The following is a 22,767-nucleotide window of genomic DNA, read 5'->3' as shown; positions in this document are numbered from 1 at the left end:
ACACCAGCATTAATAAATCAATAATATACTATTTAACCCTCGTGTCGTCCTGCAGGTCAAAATTGACCCGGTGTAAAGTTTGAAAATGTGGAAAAAAATATATGTTCACAGTGAAACTTCTGACGTCCACATTTTGGGGAAATCTTTGAACATTTTTGGGTGGAAAAAAAGAAATGCTAAAAATACTTCTTAAGAACATTCACAAAAAAAATCAACTAAAATCCAGCGACATTCGCTGGATTTTAGTTGATTTTTCTGTGAATGTTCTTGAGAGAATGCTAGAAGTTTTACTGATATATATGTAATCACTTTAGATATTTTTAGGATTTTTTTTGGAAGATTTTTATTCATTTTTTGAAAATAATTACAAGAATTTTCTTGCCAAATTAGGGAATTTTTTTAAAAATAAAATTTTTAAGGAATTATTGGAATTTTCTTCCGAAAGGGTTTTGAAAATTTTCAGAAATTTGGGGAATTTTTTTGCTGAATTTTGGGATTTTTTTTCAGACAAGGAAACAATATTTTTTGGTGCCCGTAAATGAGGACAACAGGAGGGTTAAAGAAAACAATAAGAGGACCAATACTAATTTGCACTTTTTTGCACATAGAGATCATTTTATTGACAATCCTCTCATACATCAGTAAAACTTTATATTGAAGACTTTCCCTTGTGTTTGAGTGTTTTTAATTTGCAGCATTTTCCTCCCTCCCTACATTAAATTAACTTTAATAAAACTACAAAGGAACAATGGTGATGAGTGCGGGGCGTTCGGGCTGCTCTTTGATTCTTGTGGTCATGTGTTTTTGTGCCATCTGATGTTGTGTGTTCTGTAATCCAATCAGAGAGGGAGAGAGTGTAATCCACGTTAATCCCACATCCAGAGAGAAACCCAGGATTGTGAGTGTGAGACACAGAAACGGTTGAAGGACAGCAGTAATCTCTGGAGGCCTCGTCACTGCAACACTTTAATGGTCGGCCGGCGAGGAAAACTCAATGCTGCTGCTGCTGCTGCACTCTGTCTGCTTCTCTTTCTGCTGTAATTCTGTCTGCCTCTCTGATCTGATCTGATCTCGTCTGACAGCTGCCCGCCTGTATCCTGAACCCTGGTTGTCACGGCGATCTCTCCATAGAGACGCACTCCCACAGGTAGGGGAGGGCTTAAGGGGAGGCAGGAGACCCTCACCTGGATGGAGCTAGCAGAGAGCATGAAGGAGAGAGTAGAAGCAGAGAGATAAGAGGAACAAGTGGAGTCAGAGGGAAGAGCTGCAGAAAGAGGAAGTTCAATCTTCAGGTAAGAAGAAACAAAAAAAAATCAAGAGTTTTCTTTCTAGCTGTGTCCCCGTGTTGTGTTCATGAGCTGTGTAACGTTGCAGGATGGGCTATGATCTGGAGAGGTTTGTGGGTTATGTGAATGAGGGGCTGCTGTGCTGTGTGTGCCGGGACGTGTTAGAGCGCCCCCTCCAGGCGCCCTGTGAACACGCCTACTGCAGCGCCTGCATCAGCAGCTGGCTGCTCCACCATCACTCCTGTCCTGAAGACAGACAGCCGCTGGACGTGGGCAGCCTCAAACCGCTGTATAGGTCAGTCTGGAGGATCACCTGGTGCTTCTAATGAGGTTTCTGTTATCTCTACTCCTGACAAAAATGTTTTTAACCCTCGTGTCGTCCAGCAAATTTCGCTGGATTTTGGTTGATTTTTTTGTGAATGTTCTTAAGGAAAATATTAGAAGTTTTACAGATATTTATGGAATCACTTTAGATATTTTTAAGATTTTTTTGGAAGATTTTTACTCATTTTTTGAAAATAAAATAAAACTTTGAAGGGAAACTTTTAAGGAATTATTGGAATTTTCTTCCTGAAGGTTTTGCAAATTTTCAGAAATTTGGGGAATTTTTTTGCTGAATTTTTGCATTTTTTTCAGACAAGGAAACAATATTTTTTGATGCCCATAAATGAAGACAACATGAGGGTTAAAAAGTAGTTTATTGTTATTTTACAGATTTTTTCCTGTTTTGCCAAGTTACAGATAATAAAAATCACCAGAAAAAAATAATTTCTATGGTAAACTGTATGCTGCTGCAGATATTTTATGAGTCTGTGGTGGATATTATGCCGAAACTACCGTTCTATATGTGCAATAGAATATGCAATGCTTCTCTTTAGCTAAGGTACCCATATTTATATTTAACCTTTGAACCAACAACCTTTAACCTTTTACCAACAAAATTTCAGAAAACAGTTCCCACTATAGCTGCTGTGATCCTAAGGTAAACTAAAAGGCTTGTTTCGTACTTTTTTTACATTTCGAAGATCAAAAATATCAATAATAATCAAATAATGGTGCAAATAATCAACAAATTAATTGTAAAAAAAATTAAATGTTAGTTGAAGTCCTAATCAAGAACAAGAATATGACTAATGATTATTAAAATGCCATTTATTTCGCTAATTGTTTCCGAAAAACATAATTTTACCTGCAGAATTTCAGAAAGTAGTTCCCACTATAGCTTCTGTGATCCTAAGGTAAACTAAAAAGCTTTTTTAGTACATTTTCTGACATTTTAAAAAGGACATTCCTATTGTGAACGAGTTGCAGTTGTGGAGTGTTACAAAAAAATAAAAACAAAACATGAGCAAATTGTCAAGGTTTTTGGATATGTTGCATGCTTTTTGCAAAATTTTCTTCTTCCATATCCACGTTCTGAAGTTGAAACAGGTATAAATGCAAACAATGGCAATGAAACGTGTTCAGGCTGCAAATAAAAGACTCGTTCTGTTCACATATGTGGACATCTTTTTTTTTTCTCAAAAAGAGCTTATTGTTCGAATACAATATCTGATTATTATATTTATTAGTAAGTCCTTACCCTAATTAACTAGAAGAAATCTAAAATGCAAGCCCCACCAAAGCTCAGATCTTAGGTTATTTCTAAAGACCATATTTATTATGGTATTTTCTTATTAATATGTGCCCGTAAATACACTATTTTGAGCCTTTGCATCAAAATCTAGCTCAGATGTGCACTGCTAGTCGATTTCTATCAATATTCAGTGCAGTGGTGTTCTTTACCTCTAACAGATCATGATTCAATGGGGATAATTCACTCATTTTTAATTAAAAAAACCTTCTTTTTAATGTACAATGAAATGATGTAAATATAAAATACAACAGTTTTACGTGACTTCGTTTTTTTTATACATTTAGAATTTTTTTTATGGAGGTGATAAATGAACACGAGACATCTCTTCTGTTCAGGGTTTTGCAAACGTGAAATAATCATATTAAGCAGAAGAAGTTTCATGTCTATAAAAGACTTTAAATTTTTTATTTAATTTTTTTAACTTTAAAATGGTAATTCATTAAAGCTCAGAGGGTTAAATGGGTTGATGCCACCGGATTTAGCAGAACTCTTATATTTTCAAACCCTGGATAGAGCAGCAAGGAACCAGATGGTATAAAAATATTTATTATTGTGTTGTAGCGTTTTATTCTCTTTATTCTTGATCTTCATTGTGTTTTCCAGTGTTGTGTGGCTTCCTAAAGCACTTTGGTCCAACTCTAGCTGTTCTTTAATTGTGCTTTAGTTGAATAAATGTGACTTTGACTCATTATTCTCCTGCATAATGGCTGTTTATTCCGTCTCTGTGTTTCCTGGCAGGTACATGCGTAACGACCTGAGCCGCCTGCAGATCCGCTGTGTGAACGCTGGGCAGGGATGCGAGGTGATCTGCTCTCTGGAGAGTCTCCACACACATGAGGACGAGTGCGAGTTTGCCTTCATATCCTGCTCCAACACAGGTACCGACACCTCTCTGCTCCTCTGATGCACAGTTATATAAAGATACAGTAATTATAAACTGTAATCCTCATGGACCTGGATGATACGGAGGTAACAGGACACCTCTGTGAACGGCAGGTGGTTCTATGGTTGCCATGGCCACAACACAAACAAGTGCGACTGTGGGACTGGAGGCACCCGAAGGCCTCATGCCGAGTCACCCAGGGTCGACTTTCCATCACTCTTTAATGAGCGATTTAAACGTATATAAAAGAATGCGGAGCTCATGATGTGTCTGTGGCCTGTTGTTGGCAGGTGGAGAGTTCATATGCTACCACTGTGGTAGGTACAGTTACAGTGAGTGTGCATGAAGTGTGGCTTTCTGCAGCGATAAAAACCAAGAACCACATCTGATGCTTAAACTGCTGCCTGATTGCTGTGATCTTTTTACTTTATTTGGGCAAAAATGAGTCATAAGAGTGCAGTGAGAAGGATAAACGCATAAAAATGTTCTACTCATGCTACAGGTACTCCTCTTTTTCCTGTACGTCTATATTTTTACTCCGCCAAGGAATGCGGTGGAGTTTTGTCACGATTGGCATACGTTTCTCTGTCTGTTATTCCGTCTGTCAGCAACATTACTCAAAAACGGACTAACAGATTTGGATGAAACTTTTAGGGAAGGTCAGAAATGACACAAGGACCACCTGATTAGATCTTGGTAGTGATGCGGCTTATAGTCTGGATCCGCGGATTTTTTAAAGATACTCTGCCAAGGTTGCTCAGTCATATCAGTTTTGATGGATGAAATCTTAAATCAAAATGACCTTGCGCTGAGCACAGGCATGTGTTATGCATGTGTACGTTATGTACGGATACTGAATAGCGTGATCTAAATATGTAGCGGGTGGCAGGAATTGATGAGACTCAGAAACACCCCCACAATTTAATCAATTGTTCCTTGCATCATTTCTGACAGATAAGTCCCGATAAGTCCACAGTGGTGGATTTGTAGTAGGATCTCAATCATGTGATCGTAAACAGGCAGCTGATGTAGTGTTCACTTGCTGTCATAGTTACAGTGACGCTGTGCCGCTATCTCGCAATGATACAGGAATCTTTAACAAAGCCGTGGATCCAGACTATAAGCCACATCACTGCCAAAATCTAATCAGTTGGTCCTTGTGTCATTTCTGATCTTCCCTGAAAATTTCATCCAAATCTGTTAGTCCGTTTTTGAGTAATGTTGCTAACAGACAGACAAAGAGACAGACAGGCAAATCATCGGCGACTGCTACATTACTCCACTGCTTTCCATGGCGGAGTAATTATGGTAATTAAGTACATAAAGCTTTTAAAAAATAGCATGGAACTACTAGTTGGAACTATTTAATTTTTATGAGTAATTAACTTAAAAAAAAACATTATTTGACACAAAAATAAACAAATATGGATGAACCTCAGCTTTCTAAATTTCAAAAAGTCGATCAATTTGTTCTGTAAAAAACACCACAAACCAATTTTTACACACTAGAAAGAATAACATATATACTGACAGATAACTAAAAATGATATATTTGGTCATTTGTCTGAAACAGAAACAGAATTACAGAATATCTGACCATTACGTCATGTTGAAACTAAGAATAAGCTCCAGTTACGTTTGCAGTGAAGTTTGACTTTTTACATTCTGGGTTTGGTTGTTTGTGTGTCTTTATGTTGGATTTGTCATCACATCTGACCATTTTCCATTTGGCTTTTTAACCACAGCCATGACTGAAAGCCAATTTGATTGTGTAAAATGTTTATGCACGCACGTATAAAACTGACTACCTCATGCTTCCCTGTCAGGTTGTCCCATGCAGGTAGAGAGGCGGGGCTTAGAGGCTCACCTGTCCGAATGCAACTTCCGCAGCAGAGAGTGTCCCAACGGCTGTGGACACACTCTGCTCTCTGTGGACCAATCACAGCACAACTGTGTGGCGGAGTTGCGAGCGGAGGTGGAGCTGCTCAGGTGAGCTTGTCCTTGTTGTCATGGAAACGTCTGATTCATCAGGTAATGTCACTGTTTGTACTGTAGGTCTTAACTGTACATGTTGACTGCAGGGCGGAGATGCTGTGTAAGGTGGAGGAGGTGAGACGAGAGATGGAGTCTCGGCTGGACTCTCAGAGGAGACACATGGTGCAGAAAGAGTCGCAGCTGAAGAGCGAAGTGGAGGAGCTAAAGGTGAACTATTCATACACAGGACAGATGTTGATTTATAGTGAATTTTTACTTAACCAACAGGTTTCCTCTGGCTGGAAATGATATAAACAAGTGACAAAAGGCAGTTTTTCCTGTGTTTTCCCCCAAAATGTAATAAAATAACAAAAATGGGATATTTCTGCATTTTGTTAAGACAATGCAATTTATATTCCCTTTCATCTGATACTGGCAATTTCTATTTTGGCTGAGCTGGAGATTGGCATACAAAGGAACAGAGCAAAAAAACATAGAAACAGTTCAAATTCACCCTTAACATCTCTCACACAGTATCCTACGGTCTTTTATGACTTCTTTGCATCATTTTCAGCCAGAAAAAAAGGTATTGGTCAAATAAAAATTCACACTAAATAAAAATTTGGGATGGGTATGTGTAAACCTACTATATATACCAATATACCTACGACATACCTACCTACGCAGGCTCTTTGTTTTGTGTGTACAAGCCAGGTCAGGTACACAAAACATTTTACTACGTACTGTACCATGTAGTTTACATCATAACAGTAAACTATGAATCAATTTCAATGCTAGCTTGTACTTTGTACATATCATCTAGCTTATCATATATGTATCCAACTGTATGTTATATGTTCCTTATTTCCCACCCCCCTCTTCTCCCATCCCTCTACCCCTCTACCCCTCAACCTCTTCTGTTCCTCTCAACCCATCCGGCCAGCAGGCAGATGGGTCCCCCCACATTAGAGCCGGGTTCTGCTCGAGGTTTTTTCCCTGTTAAAGGGGTGTTTTCCTTGCCACTGTCGCCTTTTGGCTTGCTCTGGGGGTCAGGCATATGGGTTCTGTAAAGCGTCTTGAGACAATTTGACTGTAATTGGCGCTATATAAATAAAATTGAATTGAACTGTATTAGGGCTTAACTGTACACATTTAAACTCTGCAGCAGAATAAGTTGTGAAGATGCAAAATGTCTAGTACAACTAATCTGCTCCTTCAAAATGCTGTAATCACAGCTGCCAGTCACATAGGAAAGTAAAGTTGTGAACAAATTTTACATCGGAGACAATCCATATCATAGCCATACTGAGTATCCAGTGACTCCCAAAAATGTAACCATTTGGCTAAAGAGACCAGAAATATATTTGGAAGAGAGCAGGTGAGGCCTTTAATGGCAAGAACACCAAACCTACTGTTAAGCATGGTGGTGGCAGTATTATGCTCTGGGGCTGTTTTGCACAAAGTAAACTGAATCACGAAGGAGGAGGATTACCTCCACATTCTTCAGGAAAACCAAAAATCATCAGCCAGAAGATTGATCTTGGATGCAACTGGATGTTTCAAAAGTGGTAAACAAATGGTTAAATCAAGCTAGAATTAAGGGTTTAGACTGGTCTTTCCAAAGTCTTGACCTAAAAAACTGAATAATGAAGACAGAAGTACTTCCTCCAGAAGCAAAACCTTAAAATTTAACTGAAGTTTGCTGCTGATCATGTGGAACAAGAAAGGATCTTCTAAGGGTTTGGTCTGGGGTCAGATAAAGCAAGAAGGTTGATATTTGGCCACAATGAGCAGAAATATGTTTGGTGGAGAGAATCTGAGGCCTTTAACCCCAAGAACATCAAACCTACCATCAAGCATGGTGGTGGCAGTATCATGCTCTGGGGTTGTTTTAACAAAGTAAACGGAATACAGGAGGTCCTCAACTTACGTCGGAGTTCTGTTCCTACGGTGCGACATAAGTCAATTTTCGCCTAAGTTGGAACCTCCCTTGGGAGCAATAATGAAGGGCAAAAAGTTAGCAAATGTAGCATAACCCAAGGTGGCTTAGAACTGGCGAATGTAAACAAAGCCATCTTATAGCGTCGCATGATGACGTATTCATCCGCTCTACTCACCAACTAGTTCCACGTAACCAGCTCTGATGTAACGACGAAACGCCGTAGGCCGAGGACGTCGTACATCGAGGACCCCTGTAATGAAAGAGGATTACCTCCATATTCTTCTGGAAAACCTAAAATCATCAGCCAGAAGGTTGATCTTGGATGCAGTTGGATGTTTCAACAAGACAACACCACCAAACACACAGCAGAAGAGGTAAACAAATGGTTAAATCAAGATAGAATTAAGGGTTTAGACTGGTCTTTCCAAAGTCCTGACTTAAACCTAATCGAGAATCTGTTGAACAAACAAGATAAAAATCCAACACATTTAATTAACTGCACCAGTTGTTTCCAGAGGAGGGTCAAAGATACAACCAGAAGGTTGTAAGCAGCTACCAAAAGCTGCTAATTGAGGAGAAAATGGCTAAATGACGTTTAGCCAAATATTAGATTTGTCGTTTGTATATTTTGACCCAGCAGATTTAGTCACATTACCAGAAAACCTTTAATAAACCTGTGAAAGAACAAAGTGCAAGATTGTTTCTGTTTTGGTGACAAAGATGCGTGTGTTTCAAGGATTCCATCAGAGAAAATTAAGATTCATAGGAGTCACTGGAAACTGAAGCCTGCCATGATGCCATGATGATGAATGTAAACTTTTGTTCACGTTGGGTAATGTTTAGTCTTCTCTTGCAGGGTCAGTTGTCCCGGGTGATGTGCGACATGCGAGCCCTGCTGGGAGCCGAGCGTCTGAGGAGGCAGGAGCTGGCTGAAGCAGAGCTGGAGAAGAGGGAGCTGCTGGAGCTCCTCAGAAACCTTCAGCCCACCAGGAGCCAGCCTCCTGCCGACCAGGCGTCCAGGGACCAGAGTCAGGTGGATCCACAGAGCTGGGAGCTGCACACTGAGCCGATAAGACACCAGCAAAGAGAGGCTGGTTTAACTTTACACGCCTCCAGTCTGTCGCTGCATTCGGCTTCACATCCGTCAGGTCCGCCTCCGTCACCTCAGCTGGGAGAAGCGACAAGGAGAGGAGGAACCAGGAGTCTGACGCTGGACTGCATCAAAAGGAAGAGCCGGGAGGTGACGGTCATCTGAGCACAACCTGAGAACGTTAGCCAAACTGCAAGACAATAAATCTTTAGATGGATGGGAGTTTAGAACTTCGGCTCTATGGTTGTTTTTTTAGCGAGAGTTTTGATTAATCATCAGGTAAAAAGTAAAGAAACTTTGACGCTGTGGAATGAGCTGTCTGGTGCTTTAAAGACAGTTCTTCTTGTGTAATTCATTCCCAGCAGGTTTATGTGAAAGTAAACGTTCAGTTTGTAGGCTCTTCTGTCAAACAAATGATTGTTTGATGCCACTTGGATTTTGTGTCCCTCAGGTTTCCATTAAAGGTGGTTATTTTCTTGACTCCAGGTCTTTATTATCTCGAGCTTTCTCCTCAGTTAGTCGTCTGATGCTGTCGTTTTTACCCAGAAAATGCGTCTTGGAGCGTCTTAGCATCACCAGAACTTACCTAAACAGTGTTTTGACTCATAATGTGAAGTCTATCATGTGAAAAACAAGGCATGAGAAGTGATTCTAGGCAGAAAGGTGGCATATAATGCCTATAAAACATATTCACTGCCTTAAAATTTTCCTCTTTTTTGTTGCTTTTCAACAGTGAATCACGGTCGATTTAATTCTGCTTTTTTGACAAAAATGCACCAAAAAAGCCTCTTTCATAACAAAGTGAAAACAGATTTCTACAACATAACATCAGTTAATTAAAAATATAAAACATAAAACAGATGATTGCATAACTATTCACCCCCTATGCATGTATTTAACCCTATTCTTCTTTGCAAAACTGCTGTCAAGTTACATGGGGATTGTGAGAAACGTAGAAATCTGTTTCACTTTGACATTAAAGAGTCTTTTTTTGGGTAAATTCTTGGGTAAATGAATTGAGCAAACTTCCAAAGGGGGTGAAGACTTAACAGGCACTGTAGCTTTCATGTTATATAGCAGAGTTTGTGGTGAAAACCCAATGTATTTTTGTGCGACAACATAATTATTTTAACACTGGAATGATTCTCTGAACGTCCTTGTTGGCAAAGCTAGAAACAAGTGTTTTATTTTGGGTTAAACCATCATTCTGCTCTCTGTATCACTAAATACTTCTATCACCACAAACAATATCTAAAGTATATTTTAACTGTTGCGCATCACTTAAAAAGGGACGTCAAGGACAAAAATATGTGTTAAAAACAGGCTGCGTTTCAGGGGTTACAGGCGGATTCACTTTTGTTGTACCGAGTTTCAACTTTTGAGGCCTGAAATTTCAATGTGGTCTTTCTAAAGTATTCGTTTTCAATTCTTTATAAGAGGAAACATCCCACGGTTCAACTAAGAAATAATGCAGCTATTCAAGTGATTTTGCACTCTCACTTCTTTTGTGTATTTCAGAAACTTTACTGTCTGCATCAGTTCGTTATTAGCTTAAAAACACAAGTGTAATCTTATTTACTATCAGCTTTATTCTCTGATTACGACTCATAACAAAACAGAAAACATCAACACAGTCTGTACGTCATTGTGACAACATCATACCGCCACGTTTCCATGGAGACAGCGTACGCGCTATCCCGATTGGTCCATTTGGTGCCACGAGGGGCCGCAGTCACTGTCCAGGTGAGTTTACCTGGTGAAGGAGCGAACATGTCTGCCCCTCCCGCCTCCGCTGCCTCCCCCGCCGCTGAACTTGCTCCCCTGAGACCCTCTTCCTCCTCCTCCTCCTCCTCCTCCTCCTCCGCCGCCTCCCCCGCCGCCGCCTCCTCCTCCGACGCTGCCGCCGCCGCCTCCCCCGCTGAGCCACGACAGCCCGGTGCCCCCTCGGCCTCGCGGCGCTCGATCACGGGGAGCCAGTCGATACGTGCCTGGAGAGGAGAAGTCAAAGAATTCTGTTTTTTTTTATTTTCAGTGTTTTAGAAACTCATGATGCAAATTACAGTACAGAAGGTGTGTGTCGGCGTGAACTTCTTACTCGCTGGCGGTTGTCGGGAGGGTAACGGTCCTCTCGTGAAGTTGCTCTGACCTCCCCGGGGTTCGCTGTAGGTTCCTCTGTGAGTGACGGCGGGAACTTGTCCGCTCCACGATGAACCTCGGCCTCCTTCTCTTCGAGTGTAGTTCCCTGAAGAAGCAAAAAGAGACAATCTGTCACCCTCTGCTGGCCAATGCAAGTCTTTCACAGCATCTCTTAATCTTTATGATCTAAAATGTGAAACTTTACTGTCAGCTGATTCCATCAGATGAAAAATAAACTATTACTGAAAAAAAAATCATTTAACTGATACAATATGTTAGAAATGACTAGAAAAAGCTTGAAAGTGGGCTGTTTCCATGGTCAAGACTGAATTTTCAAACCGTTTTCAACAGTATTAATTATATTCAGTGCATGAATAGTCTTAAATTTTGGCATTAATTATCAGATAAGTGCTGTAAAATGTGCTAAAGAAAAAATATATTACACAAGACAAGAAACACTAGATACCAGAAACATTCAGAACATGTCTTTTCCAAACACAAACAGAGCTTGGTCTAGTGCACCTAACTTGTCTTTTCTGTGCAACCTAAATGTTTCACTGTACCTTTTGGTTCTGAATAACACATTTTAAACGTTACCTTTTTTGCCAGTTCCCATAACAAGGTGCAATTTCTTTATCATATTCTATAAACGCTTGCACACAGGAATAAAGGCTGCAGATAAAAGTTTTGTTCCTTTTCGTAAAGATTACCTGGGACTTGAAGTTAGTTTAAACACGTCTTCTTTGGCTGTATTCTACATACTACTGGATTAGTTTCTTGATGACACTTTCAGTTGGGAACATTGATGCTCGGACTGTAAATCCTCTGTTTCAAGTCATACTTTGGCTGCACTCTGTATCACGAATGCATCATGTTTAATCATATCTCAGCATTTCAGGTTGGTTTTCTGACGCTGTAATTCATAAAATCCTCCTAAACGCCTCCTATGCAGTGGCAGACACTACCAGGCAGCTGTGCACAGAGAAGCTTCTAGTCTCCACTAAGTTACTGCTGTATCTCAGACAGCTTTGAGACCAACATTTAGCTAGAAAAGAGTGAAATAATTTCAGACTGATCTCAGATGAAAACAAGATATTTTATCCAAGCACATCCATCTGAATGATGATAATGTTTTGTTGCATTTAACAGATTTTTAGTTGAATAACAGTATTTACTTGTACAAAAACAAACTAAGTTGCATGGAGGAAAATAATGTCTTTTAACCACACACTTACACTACCGTTCAAAAGTTTGGGGTCACTTAGAAATGTTCTTATTTTTGAAAGAAAAGCAGTTTTTTTTCAATAAAGATGACATTAAACAAATCAGAAATCCAGTGTAGACATTGTTAATGTGGTAAATGACTATTCTATCTGGAAACAGCTGACTTTTAATGGAATATCTCCATAGAGGTACAGAGGAACATTTCCAGCAACCATCACTCCTGTGTTCTAATGCTACATTGTGTTAGTTAATGGTGTTGAAAGGCTCATTGATGATCAGAAAACCCTTGTGCAGTTATGTTAACACATGGATAAAAGTGTGAGTTTTCATGGAAAACGTGAAATTGTCTGGGTGACCCCTAACTTTTGAGCAGTAGTGTATAACGGGAGTGATTTTAATATGGCAATGTGTGGTCATGTAACCACACAAAGTTTCCTTCAAGTTATGATAATTTCAGGAAGGGTTGTGTGTATCTGTGTGTACATACCTGACAGCAGGACACCTTTCGGTTGCGGTGGAGTGAAAAAGCGAGTCTGGCTGTGGAAGGTGGCTCTGCCTCTGTTGCCGGTGAACAGTCCTCTGGTGGGAGGTTTGGGGGTGCTCTTTGGAGGGCGTTTAGGGGGCAACAGTCCAAGTGGGGTGGTAATGTCTTTAAACTCCGCCGCCACAAAGTCATCCACGTGCATGCTGGGAGGACGGGAAGTGTTCTGTTTGCGGAGGCGGAAGATGTCGTGGGGCCGGGACATGTTCTGTCCAAACCCTCCTCGACCTCCACGGCCGCGAGGAGCCGCCATGATGTGAGCTCTTTTAGCGGGTTCAACGTAGTCGGATTTACCGCTGCAGACACGAAACCAACATTAGTTTAAAAGATTTAAAGCCAAGATTCAACATCCGTGAGGTTTAAAAAGAAATGAAGTTTGGAGTGAAGGTGTACCTGGATGTAATGAAGGTCTCGTGTTTGTGTTTTCCCAGTCGGAAGCCTTTAGGAGCCTTGGTGTGACCAGGAGAGGACGGTTCTGAGAGGAAGGAGCGCTCCAGTTCGGCCTTCAGGTCCAGTTCTGGACAACATTCCTGAGCCAAACCCACCAGATCCACCTTCACCTGCCACACAAACAAACAGCCGCAGACTTAATGTATACAGTATTTCATATTTGCTTTAAAGTCAAAAAGGAAGGAACTAATGCTTGCTCCCGTCTCATTTTTACTCACTGTGGCCTCATTTCTAATATCTCTAGAAGAAGAGAGGACTCAATATGTCTTTTAAGTAAATCATAACAAAAGAAAAGCTGAATTTCTTTATTTGTTTTACAATCAGCACATCCAACAGTTTCCTAAGTGCCCACAGGCGTTACCAATACTAAAGATATTTTATGATTTATATTTGTACAACCTCTACAAGGTCTGCATTTTTCTCTCTACTCTGCTCATCAACTCTAGAAAGATGTTTCACCGTGCTGGATGTATCTTCCAACAACTTGCTCCTTGTTTGAGCCACACTGCATTTATTTTATTGATCCACTAGGTTTCATTTTCTTCTCTGACTCTAATTTGCTTCCATACTTGTGTCCTTTCTGTATAAACACAGCCTGTAATTAAATTTTTTTTTTTGACAGAATGTGGTTGGAGTAAGCTAAGTATTTTTAAAGACATGCACAATAACATGAACTTGATGAAATATCGCAATTTTAGGCTCCGATTTGGTGATGTTTACCGAACCGCATGTCACATATGAATAGTTCAAGGACTGTCGGAAATTTGAAACATTTCTACATTTATGCAAAACTAAGTATTTTTTTGTTTTTCAAGGTACTCTAAACACATACTTCAGAAAGAGATTTCACTGCGCAGAATGTATCTTTCAACAATTTGCTCCTCTGTTTACTGTCCAGTAGGTTTGACTTTCCTTTAATGGTCCTTTTGACAAATTAGGAGTAATTCCAGTTTTTATCAACCATTTTGTCCAGTTTATGCCCTTACAAATTTTGCATCATTATGGGGATGAACATTTCATGTTCCCATGTTTTATTTTATTGATCCAGCATGTTTTATTTTCCTCTCAGTCACTCATAGCTTTTCAGTTCCCTAAAGGATGTAGAATTTTCCGTTTTTCTTCACAGAATCTGGTGCAAACAGTGTATTTTTGGTCACTTTTTCCACACAGACTAAAGTTATTTCAAAGAAATATCATCATTTTAAGCTTAGATTTGTATAAATTTCCAGATGAAACCACAAGCCACACATGATAAATTCAAGAACTGTAAATTCTCTCATTTGTATTTTTGTTTAAAGGTAACATGTCTTTCAAACTTGCCTGTAGTTTTGGGGGTTCAAAAGGTCAAACTATTTTAGAAAAGAACAAAACGTACTTTAACGATATCAGATGAATGCCAGGAGTCTGGCCAAGTCTGAACATGAAAATGTCTTTATTCACAGTAGATCAGTGTCTCAGTTTTGGACCATACCTTAGTTTGAACCTGCTTTTCCCACAAGTACAAACTATAATGTTGCCTTTAGGGCATCGCTGTAGCTATACAATAATTACACGGCAATCATTTATTATTTGAATTTGTCAGGAGATCAGAATGGTAGTTTACTTTGATAAGTAGAGAAAAGATCAGGCACAAAAGTGCAACGGAGGAGCCAAAAAAAGTAAGATTACTGCCTAAATAATAAAATATTCAGCAAAACAATCAGGATAAGATTTTTTGCCATAATTGTGACGTCAAAACTTGCTCCTGAGATTTCTGAAAATATGTGTGCACACTCTTACCATGTCGAGATCTGCTTCAATGTCATCAGTTTGGAAAGGAGAGAACCACAGAGCTTTCAGGTGCTCATCCAGAGCTTCTGACAGAATGAACACCGTCCTGTGGATTCAAAACACACCAGACAATAAGTTTCATGCATTTTTTGCTGCTCATGTGGTAAATTTCAGCTGAACAGGTTTAAATCTAGCTTTAAATCTACCTTTACACCATCGTTTTGTCATTTAAAAAGTCATTTTCCTTGGCTACAATAGTGGATGAATAAAAAAAAAGAAATACAGAGAAAGCAGAGTAAAAATCTGGATCAATGTGATTTTCTATCACCCAGAGGCCGAACCTGTGGTTAAACTGGGCTCCCAGTGTCTCAGGAGCTGGCAGAGTGGGTTCAGTTTCAGCTGCAGGAGGCGAATCAGTGGCCGTCTCTAAAGTCTGCCTCAGAACAATCACATTGTCCAACATGGTCTCCAGCGATTCGTCTTCTTTACAGAGCTTCTACAGACACACAAGCACAGTAAGTTGATAGCAGATTTAACTTTTATTTTGAAAAACAACACCCTGTACAGGTGTGCATCATTTTTACCGTAATCTGCTTCTCTAAAGCAGGAAGTGGATGTGACTCGGACTCCTCCCACTGCAGCAGAGCTTTCATCTCAGAGCCCGACAGCAGCCGAGGAGGAACGAAGGCGGAATCGTCGCTGGAGCCTTGACCCTCCTCAACACACTGCATTAAAAGAAAGTTCAGAATCAGGACCAGTTAGCACCAGAAAAAAGCTGACACGTAATTTACACAGGAAATAATAATCAGAAGGATGAGTCAGAAAAGCAGAATATAACTTCACAGATGCATAACTAATACAAACACAGGTACAATTTTGAAAAAGAAAAACTTACAGACAGAAGGAATTTGCAACTAAATGCTTCCAAAACTGTATTTTACCAACAACCTCAAAGGCCAGCACGTAGTTGTACTGAGTCCCATTCATTCATTTCAATATATATCTGAATATCTGGAATTATTCTGGACACAAAACCAGCAAAAAATACACAACACAACACAACAAAGAAACCAAAACTGACTCAGTTGCAACCAAATGTGATGTGGCAAAAATTCTCAAACTATCTAGGAAGGACTGCAGGCAGCGTTTACACAGGAGAGTAGACAGGCATGAAAACAAATTAAAAATTTAAGTAAGAAAGTATCTATAATATGTAGAGCTGCTTTTTTCCAAATATTGGTCATTCCTATGGTGATCTGGAGAACAATGCTGTACATGCTAAGTCCAGCTGTATTCAATTTTTGCAAAAGAACTAATAAAACAACTTCAAATTTTTGTGTCTTTTTTATGATTCTAACTTTCTCATACAGAACAGAAGAAATGTCTGAGTTCTCTCTCTTTCTTCATGGTTATTCTGTTTACATAAAGGACTTTATATCGCAATGAGCCCAGCAAACAGCTAGAAACTGCTTGGAGTTCAGAGGGTATCTGCAAGTATCTGCATTGCTTAAAGCAATTTTCTCTTCCTTACACATCTAAGAGCGTCTTATCAGCTCCTTTTTATGGTTTCCTCCATCTCTAAGGACATTTGTTTGTTTGCTTTACTGTTTAAGGCTCCTTTAGTCTGTAATGATTTACCTCTACATATTCCCTGCGTACTTGTTTTTCTTGTGTAGTTGCACATCTTCAGGATTTCTTATCACTTACTGCTACTTTACAGCTCATCCATTTCAATGAGTGTCTCTTTAGAGGTGTTTCTGTTTCCAACCAGTGTCTTATCTGTGTGTTAAGTTTTTATTGTGTTCTTGTGTTTTTGTTTTTCGCTGCCCTTGAAAACGGCCTCAAGTTACCTCACCTTATCCTGATGTAAATGTTGATATACACCTATGTTGCACTCACCATTGTTTCTGTGTTGACAATCTGCCTGAGGAAGTCAAGCAGAGCTGAAAGCAGATCTGCCGAGTCCTTGTTGAAGGAAAACACCAACCGCTTCAGCAGCGAGCACAAACTTGCACCGTGTTTCTTCAGAGCTCTGAAACAAAGATAAAGTGAAATCAAAGTGTTAAAAAAAAGGGTTGAACCTGTAGTAGAAACAGAAGCAGGTCGAAACCAAAGAGAGGAGCAGGGAGCAAATTCATTTACACTTTGAGGTGGTACAGTCCGTAGTCGTGCTCTGTGAGGAAGGTCAGAGTCCTGATGCAGGTGAGGAGAAGCGGCACGCTGCTTTCTGAATTCCCCAAAACCTCCATCAGCGAGGTGCACACTGATGACATCATCTCTCGCCCAGGAAGTGCATTGGCGAGCTGCTCAGCCTCCGACAAACATCCTTCACCAGGCGGAGGCACCACCAGAGAAATGTCCTGGAGAAGACAAGAGGTGGATAGTTTTAGGCAGTTTTTTTCAACGCTGTTCAATGCCAAATTTACACCATTTATCATACCCAGAAACTGTAAAAACTCTCAAACGTTTTGACAGCTTTTGATGTAAAAATGTTGGATGTGCATTTGATCAGGAAAACCAACCAAAACTAAGCTTAAAAATCACAATATTTCAGCAAAATCACATTTTTGTGCATGTCTCATTCAAAAATGTACCAAAAATACATCCATTGTACAATTCAAATTCCTCTAAAAACAAAAAATTCTGAGCTGCTTGTTGCAACTGAGAAGCCATGACTGACTCAGCTGCGATCAATAGTCACGTGACAAAAATTCTGGGGTTTTCATATGAACTGCAGGCAGTGTTTACATAGAACAGAGAGGACACAAGCATGGAAACTAATTAAACAGACTAAGAGATGAAAAATGAAACATACAAGATCAATAAAATAAATGCAGCAAGGCTTAAAAACAGTATTAAGAGGAGCGAGTTGTTGGAAGATACATTCAGCATGGTGAAACACCTTTCTAGGGTTGATCTTAAAACAGAGGTAGAGTGAAAAACTGCTCTGAGTTAAAGAGGTTGTAAAAAATCCAAGTGGGAAATAACTATAGCATGGATTGTTTTCCAGTAATGGTCACAACTGTTGGAATAATATTGTAAGTGTTGACTCTAGATTTAATTTTTTTACAAAACAATATTCAAAGAAAGTAAACTTTTCCATTTTTTAATTTGATCTTATGGCATTACAACTGTGCCATGCTGCACAGAAGACATTTCTGAGTTCTCTCTACGTCTAGTCATGGTTGTGTTGTTTATATAGAGGTGCAGGATTTTATGAAAGGTTTGGAAGCAGAGTGGTCTAACCCACTTTCTTAGTTTTTGAGAAAAATGGGTTCAAAGTTTTGTGTTTTCCTGAATGGTCTAAGATCAGAAACGCCACTATAACGCTATATTTGGGTTGTGGGTTAGACCACTAAAATGTAGACTACAAAATATTACAGAAATGATAGAAAACTCAGTTCAAATTTTTTGTGGGTTAGACCACTCTGCTTCTAACCCCTTCTTATATTGCAGTGAAAAATGAGCCCACAGTGAGGACAAATATGTCAGGAACATTATAAAAAACGGCGTAAATGTGCATGGTGTTCTTACCTGGTCACACAGTGACTGTAATATCGTCCCCACTAGAACGCTGCATTGCTGCTGCTGTAAGGAGTGATCGGTCGGAGGAACCAACAGAGACAGAAGCAGCGGGAACAGATCGGCCAGCTGTTCGTCTCCGGAAATCGAACCCGACAACAAGTGCAGCGTTGCGCTCTTACAGGCTCTCTGAGACACCAGAGCGTCCATCAGAGACAGCAGACGCAGGACTTGACCCCAGCAGACGCCTTTTCCCTCGGCCCTGCATCAAGCACATCACACACACTTACAACACAGTTCACAGGACAAACACCAACACCGTGCTGCTGTGTGCTGTGGACTCACGGCTGCAGCTCCTCCAGCAGCAGCTCCAGCAGCGTCTTCATGATGAGCGTTGCGGTGGGCGAGGACAGGTCTGCCAGCTGAACACACACTCTCCTCAGCATGGCCAGCAGAGGAGGGCAGCTGGTGGCGCAAACACAACGCAGAGCCTCGGAAAACACTTTCCACTGCGCCCGGATGTGCATGCTCCACAGCTTCCTGGTGTTTAAGGCCACGGCCACATCTTGGACTGAAATCACCTACAGAAACAAGAACGTGTCTTGTTAGAGCTACATTGATTAATTTCAATTATTACATTTATTTCCAACAATTTCAATAATTTTGGTGGATTTTTACATTTTTTGTAAGAAAAAAAACTCTTATTCCAGCTTCTTAAATGTGAATATTTTCTGGTTTCTTTCCTGTTGCAGTGGACTGTATATCTTTGAGCTGTGGGCAACATAAAACATTTTTCATCTTGAACTTGCACAACATTTTGCACCATTTTCTGACATTTTGTTGACCAAACAACTAGTTGTTCAATTGAGCAAAAAATAGTAAATAATAAGATTTTTCCAACTAACACTAAAGTGAGAATTATTTAATTTTTTTCTCTTTTTGTGGTAAAAAAAATAATAAAATTATCAATTAACCAGTGAAATTGTTGCAGATTAGTTTTTCTATTAACAGTTTTTACTCTACTTTGCATTTTGTCTTGTATATATAAAATACTGATTTTTTTTTTTTTTTTTTTTAAAAAGCTAAAGTACAGGAATAGCATAGATAGTCATTTTCAAAAATTGTGTTTTATACTACAACTACAAAAATTAATCGATTGAATAACCTTTTCATAATCAGAAACTATTGCTTATCAATTTATTTGCTTTTTTAAAGCTATTTCTTGAGAAAAAAAAGCCTAAATTTCTTTCATTGTGGCTTCTTAAATGTGAATATTTTCTGGTTTCTTTCCTCCTGCAGTGGACTGAATATCTTTGCTTTGTGGGCAAAATAAGACATTTGTCATCTTGGACTTTAGGAAACGCTGATCAACATCTTGCACCATTTTGTGACATTTTGTAGACCAAACAACTAGTCGTTCAATTGAGCAAATAATAGGAAATAGTAAGATTTTTTTCTAACTAACAGTCCAACAGCCAAAATTAGTCTGTTCAGTACAGACATAGACAAACAAGTGTGAACTAATTCATTTTTTTCCTTTTTGTGGTTAAAAAAAAACATACTTAAAATGATAAAGTAACCACTGACATTGTTGCAGAGTAGTTTTTCTATCAACTAATTGTTTTTGGTCTACTTTGTGTTTTGACTTGTGTATGTAAGATAATGTGAGATTTTTTAAAAAAACCTTTAAATTGGATGCGTTGCAGCAAAAGCACAAGAATAGTATAGATAGTTACTTTAAAAAATAGTGTTTTATAGTAGAGTTACAAAAATGAATCGATTATTAGACAACCCTTTAAAAATCAGCAGCTATTACTTATCAATTATTTTCTTTTTGTTTGCAATTTCTTAAGAAAAAAAAGCTTAAATTGCTTCATCTGTGGCTTCTTAAATGTGGATGTTTTCTGGTTTCTTTCCACTTCTATGATTATAAAAATATCATTGGGTTTGGACAAAATAAAGAGATTTGTCATCTTGGATTTTAGGAAACACTGGGACATATGTTTCACCATTTCCTGACATTTTATAGACCAAACAACAGCTGATTAATTGAGAAAATAATTGAAAATAATCATTAGTTGTAGCCCTAATGAGACATGAGTCATCAGAATGCCAAAGGGAGAGCAGGACAGATTGTTGACCTACAGCAGACGGTGAGTTACCTGAGTGCTTTGCATCGGCAGTGGAAGAGGCAGGAGCTCCGACAGCAGCGTCAGACCAGAAAACAAACCTTCAGGAGCTTTTAGCAGTGAACTCAACACCTCCTTCAGCATCAGAGACCATGTGTTACTGGCCAGAGTCTCTTCTGTATGAGTCACCTGCAGCAGACACGAACATTTCTCACAACAATGACCACAAATGACCACACATTTCTTGTTTAAACACTCTCACTCATCACCCACCTCCTCATTGACTCCCTGCGTGAAGGTGAGCAGCACATCGACGATGAGCGCCTGCACTCTGGTCTCCTCCCCGTCCAGACGTCCAGATGCAGGAATGGAGCACACAATCATGTGGAGCGTCACCAAAACGTTGGCGACGCGAGTGTCCCTGAACTGAAAGGCTCCCCCTCGGAGCAGCTCCGTCAGCATGGTGCGCAGCAGCCGCAGCGTGCTGATGCAAATACTGAGGATCATGCAGCGCTGCGGCGTCGGGCCCATGTGTCCGTGAACGCGCCATGGCTGCAGTAAGACGCTGCACAGCTTCTGAAGGACTCGAACACAGGTATCCAGACCTTCACCAGAGAACAGCTGGACGCCTGCAAGACTCCACTTCAGGTCCTTCTGCTGACCTGAAGAATGGAGGACAATACGGTGAAAACTGTGTCCATGAAGGTAAAACAGTTGCCTCTATGGAAACAGCACAACCTTGAATAGAGACAGAGGGAATTCAAAGACGTGTTTGGTGCAGTATGAAACGGTTCTAATGCTATTAACCATAAAGAAAGAAAAATATCTTTCTTGCAATTTATAAAAATTGAGAAAGCTTGGAATCACTGTGTACATCATTTTTCACAGGTGCTACCAAAACTGGAAAAAGATGGTGGTTCTGTATGCTAAAGATATTTTAATATTTACATTTTTACAACCTCTACAAGCTCAACGCTCTGTACATCAACTCCAGAAAGACGTTTCACCATGCTGAATGTATCTTCCAACAACTGTTGGGTGTCTTTACCTTCTATAGCTGGAGGCGGGGAGGCGATGTGACAGAGGACCCTCAGAGCAGCGACCAATCCGGTTCCCTCAGCAGTTAACACATTTTCCACATTCTGCAGTCAAAAGAAAACCATGTTCAGAGTGACATACAGCACTTATTTGCATATAGCTCACAGCCCCACAGCGGATAAATGGCGGAGAGGTTCAGACTTGTTGGCTCTGCATTCCAAAGATATATTTCTGGAAGCTCTGACGTACATCAGATCAGAACATATAGCTCAGTGTAAATAACTCCTGTTTATGAATCAGAGTAATGAGTCACCTTGTCAGCTGGCCTGTTTTCCTCAGGTAATATATCGAATCTGCTCTTCAAATATCAACTCATTAAACGGGGTCAGGGTGAGTCTTGACTCAGTCACTTAATAGACTCCCTCAATTAGCTGCTATAGACAAATCTTTGGCTCCTGCCCAAACATCGCTAAGTGAATTAAAAGGATTCTGGAGTTATTAGGTCTGTCTGCAGGTAATATAGGAAGATGAAAGCTCAGACTTATTAGAAGTGAACGCGCAGTGAAACGCCGCATTAATTCGGCATGATGTATATTGAGTGAGAGATCTGTACCTGCTTGATGTAGTCGATGAGGGCAGGAATGCTGCCAATCTCAAAGCGAAGTTTCTCCAGAGGCTCCAGCCATTTACTGAGCTCTGAAAGAACAAAACGCACCAAAGATATTCATATTTTTCAGGATGCAAACTGCATTAAAACTAAAAAAAGTAACATAGGATGGAACAAAATGGTTTCTTGCTCCTGTTGTGATGATAAAACATGACCTATACCTCACACCAGCTGCTTTGGCTTCAAAAAAAACCCCAAGATGACATTGATTATTATGAGTCATTTAATGTGACGTTCTCTACTTTTGGGTTCTTGCCTAATAAGGTTTAGAACAAAGGTTAGGAGCTATATATGGTCCAGATTTGAAATGAAGATGGGGTTGTAAATGCTCACAGGGTTGAAGAATCAGACTAATTCCTGGGTAGGGTTTCTGTGGTGCAGATAAGGAATAATCTGGGTTGCCAGTGAAATTACAGTGTGAGGGATAACCTCCTTAAACAGTACTCATTTTTAAGAGTTTGGTCAATATTTGTGCAATA

General features: G+C 39.8%; 2 protein-coding genes across 7 annotated transcripts in view; one reads left to right on the top strand and one right to left on the bottom strand.

Moving 5' to 3' along the window:
- The first annotated feature begins 903 nt into the window (after nucleotides 1-903).
- Nucleotides 904-9,291, top strand: rnf41l (ring finger protein 41, like). 2 transcript variants are annotated; one of them, XM_055013808.1, is made up of 7 exons: nucleotides 904-1,292; nucleotides 1,375-1,581; nucleotides 3,661-3,800; nucleotides 5,632-5,794; nucleotides 5,887-6,007; nucleotides 7,904-8,095; nucleotides 8,578-9,291. In XM_055013808.1, the coding sequence occupies exons 2-7, from the start codon at nucleotides 1,376-1,378 to the stop codon at nucleotides 8,974-8,976; spliced, it is 1,221 nt and encodes a 406-aa protein (XP_054869783.1). In that variant the 5' UTR covers nucleotides 904-1,292; nucleotide 1,375; the 3' UTR covers nucleotides 8,977-9,291. The 2 variants fall into 2 exon arrangements, with proteins under 2 accessions (XP_054869783.1, XP_035800496.1); XM_035944603.2 differs by lacking the exon at nucleotides 7,904-8,095 and having other exon boundaries at nucleotides 907-1,292.
- Nucleotides 9,292-10,380: 1,089 nt separating this feature from the next.
- The window catches only part of virma (vir like m6A methyltransferase associated), a 30,305-nt gene continuing 17,918 nt past the window's right edge, over nucleotides 10,381-22,767 (bottom strand). For 3 of the 5 annotated variants that reach the window (XM_023262585.2, XM_023262587.2, XM_023262589.2), the window contains 15 exons: nucleotides 22,235-22,317; nucleotides 21,632-21,725; nucleotides 20,857-21,245; nucleotides 20,617-20,772; nucleotides 18,800-19,035; nucleotides 18,467-18,716; nucleotides 17,075-17,292; nucleotides 16,832-16,964; nucleotides 15,517-15,657; nucleotides 15,274-15,428; nucleotides 14,942-15,038; nucleotides 13,106-13,272; nucleotides 12,659-13,008; nucleotides 10,907-11,053; nucleotides 10,381-10,823 (listed from right to left, as the gene is read on the bottom strand). In XM_023262585.2, coding sequence (XP_023118353.2) covers nucleotides 10,561-10,823; nucleotides 10,907-11,053; nucleotides 12,659-13,008; nucleotides 13,106-13,272; nucleotides 14,942-15,038; nucleotides 15,274-15,428; nucleotides 15,517-15,657; nucleotides 16,832-16,964; nucleotides 17,075-17,292; nucleotides 18,467-18,716; nucleotides 18,800-19,035; nucleotides 20,617-20,772; nucleotides 20,857-21,245; nucleotides 21,632-21,725; nucleotides 22,235-22,317 — 2,879 coding nt within the window. In that variant the 3' untranslated portion in view covers nucleotides 10,381-10,560. The remainder of the gene's footprint in view (nucleotides 10,824-10,906; nucleotides 11,054-12,658; nucleotides 13,009-13,105; nucleotides 13,273-14,941; nucleotides 15,039-15,273; nucleotides 15,429-15,516; nucleotides 15,658-16,831; nucleotides 16,965-17,074; nucleotides 17,293-18,466; nucleotides 18,717-18,799; nucleotides 19,036-20,616; nucleotides 20,773-20,856; nucleotides 21,246-21,631; nucleotides 21,726-22,234; nucleotides 22,318-22,767) is intronic. The other 2 variants (XM_023262586.2, XM_023262588.2) reach the window with 1 other exon arrangement.

The sequence above is a fragment of the Amphiprion ocellaris genome, chromosome 9 (assembly GCF_022539595.1).
Source record: "Amphiprion ocellaris isolate individual 3 ecotype Okinawa chromosome 9, ASM2253959v1, whole genome shotgun sequence".
NCBI classification, from domain to species: domain Eukaryota; kingdom Metazoa; phylum Chordata; class Actinopteri; family Pomacentridae; genus Amphiprion; species Amphiprion ocellaris.
The sequence above is the reverse complement of the archived record's forward strand: the minus strand, read 5'-3'. Positions and strand labels throughout refer to the sequence as shown.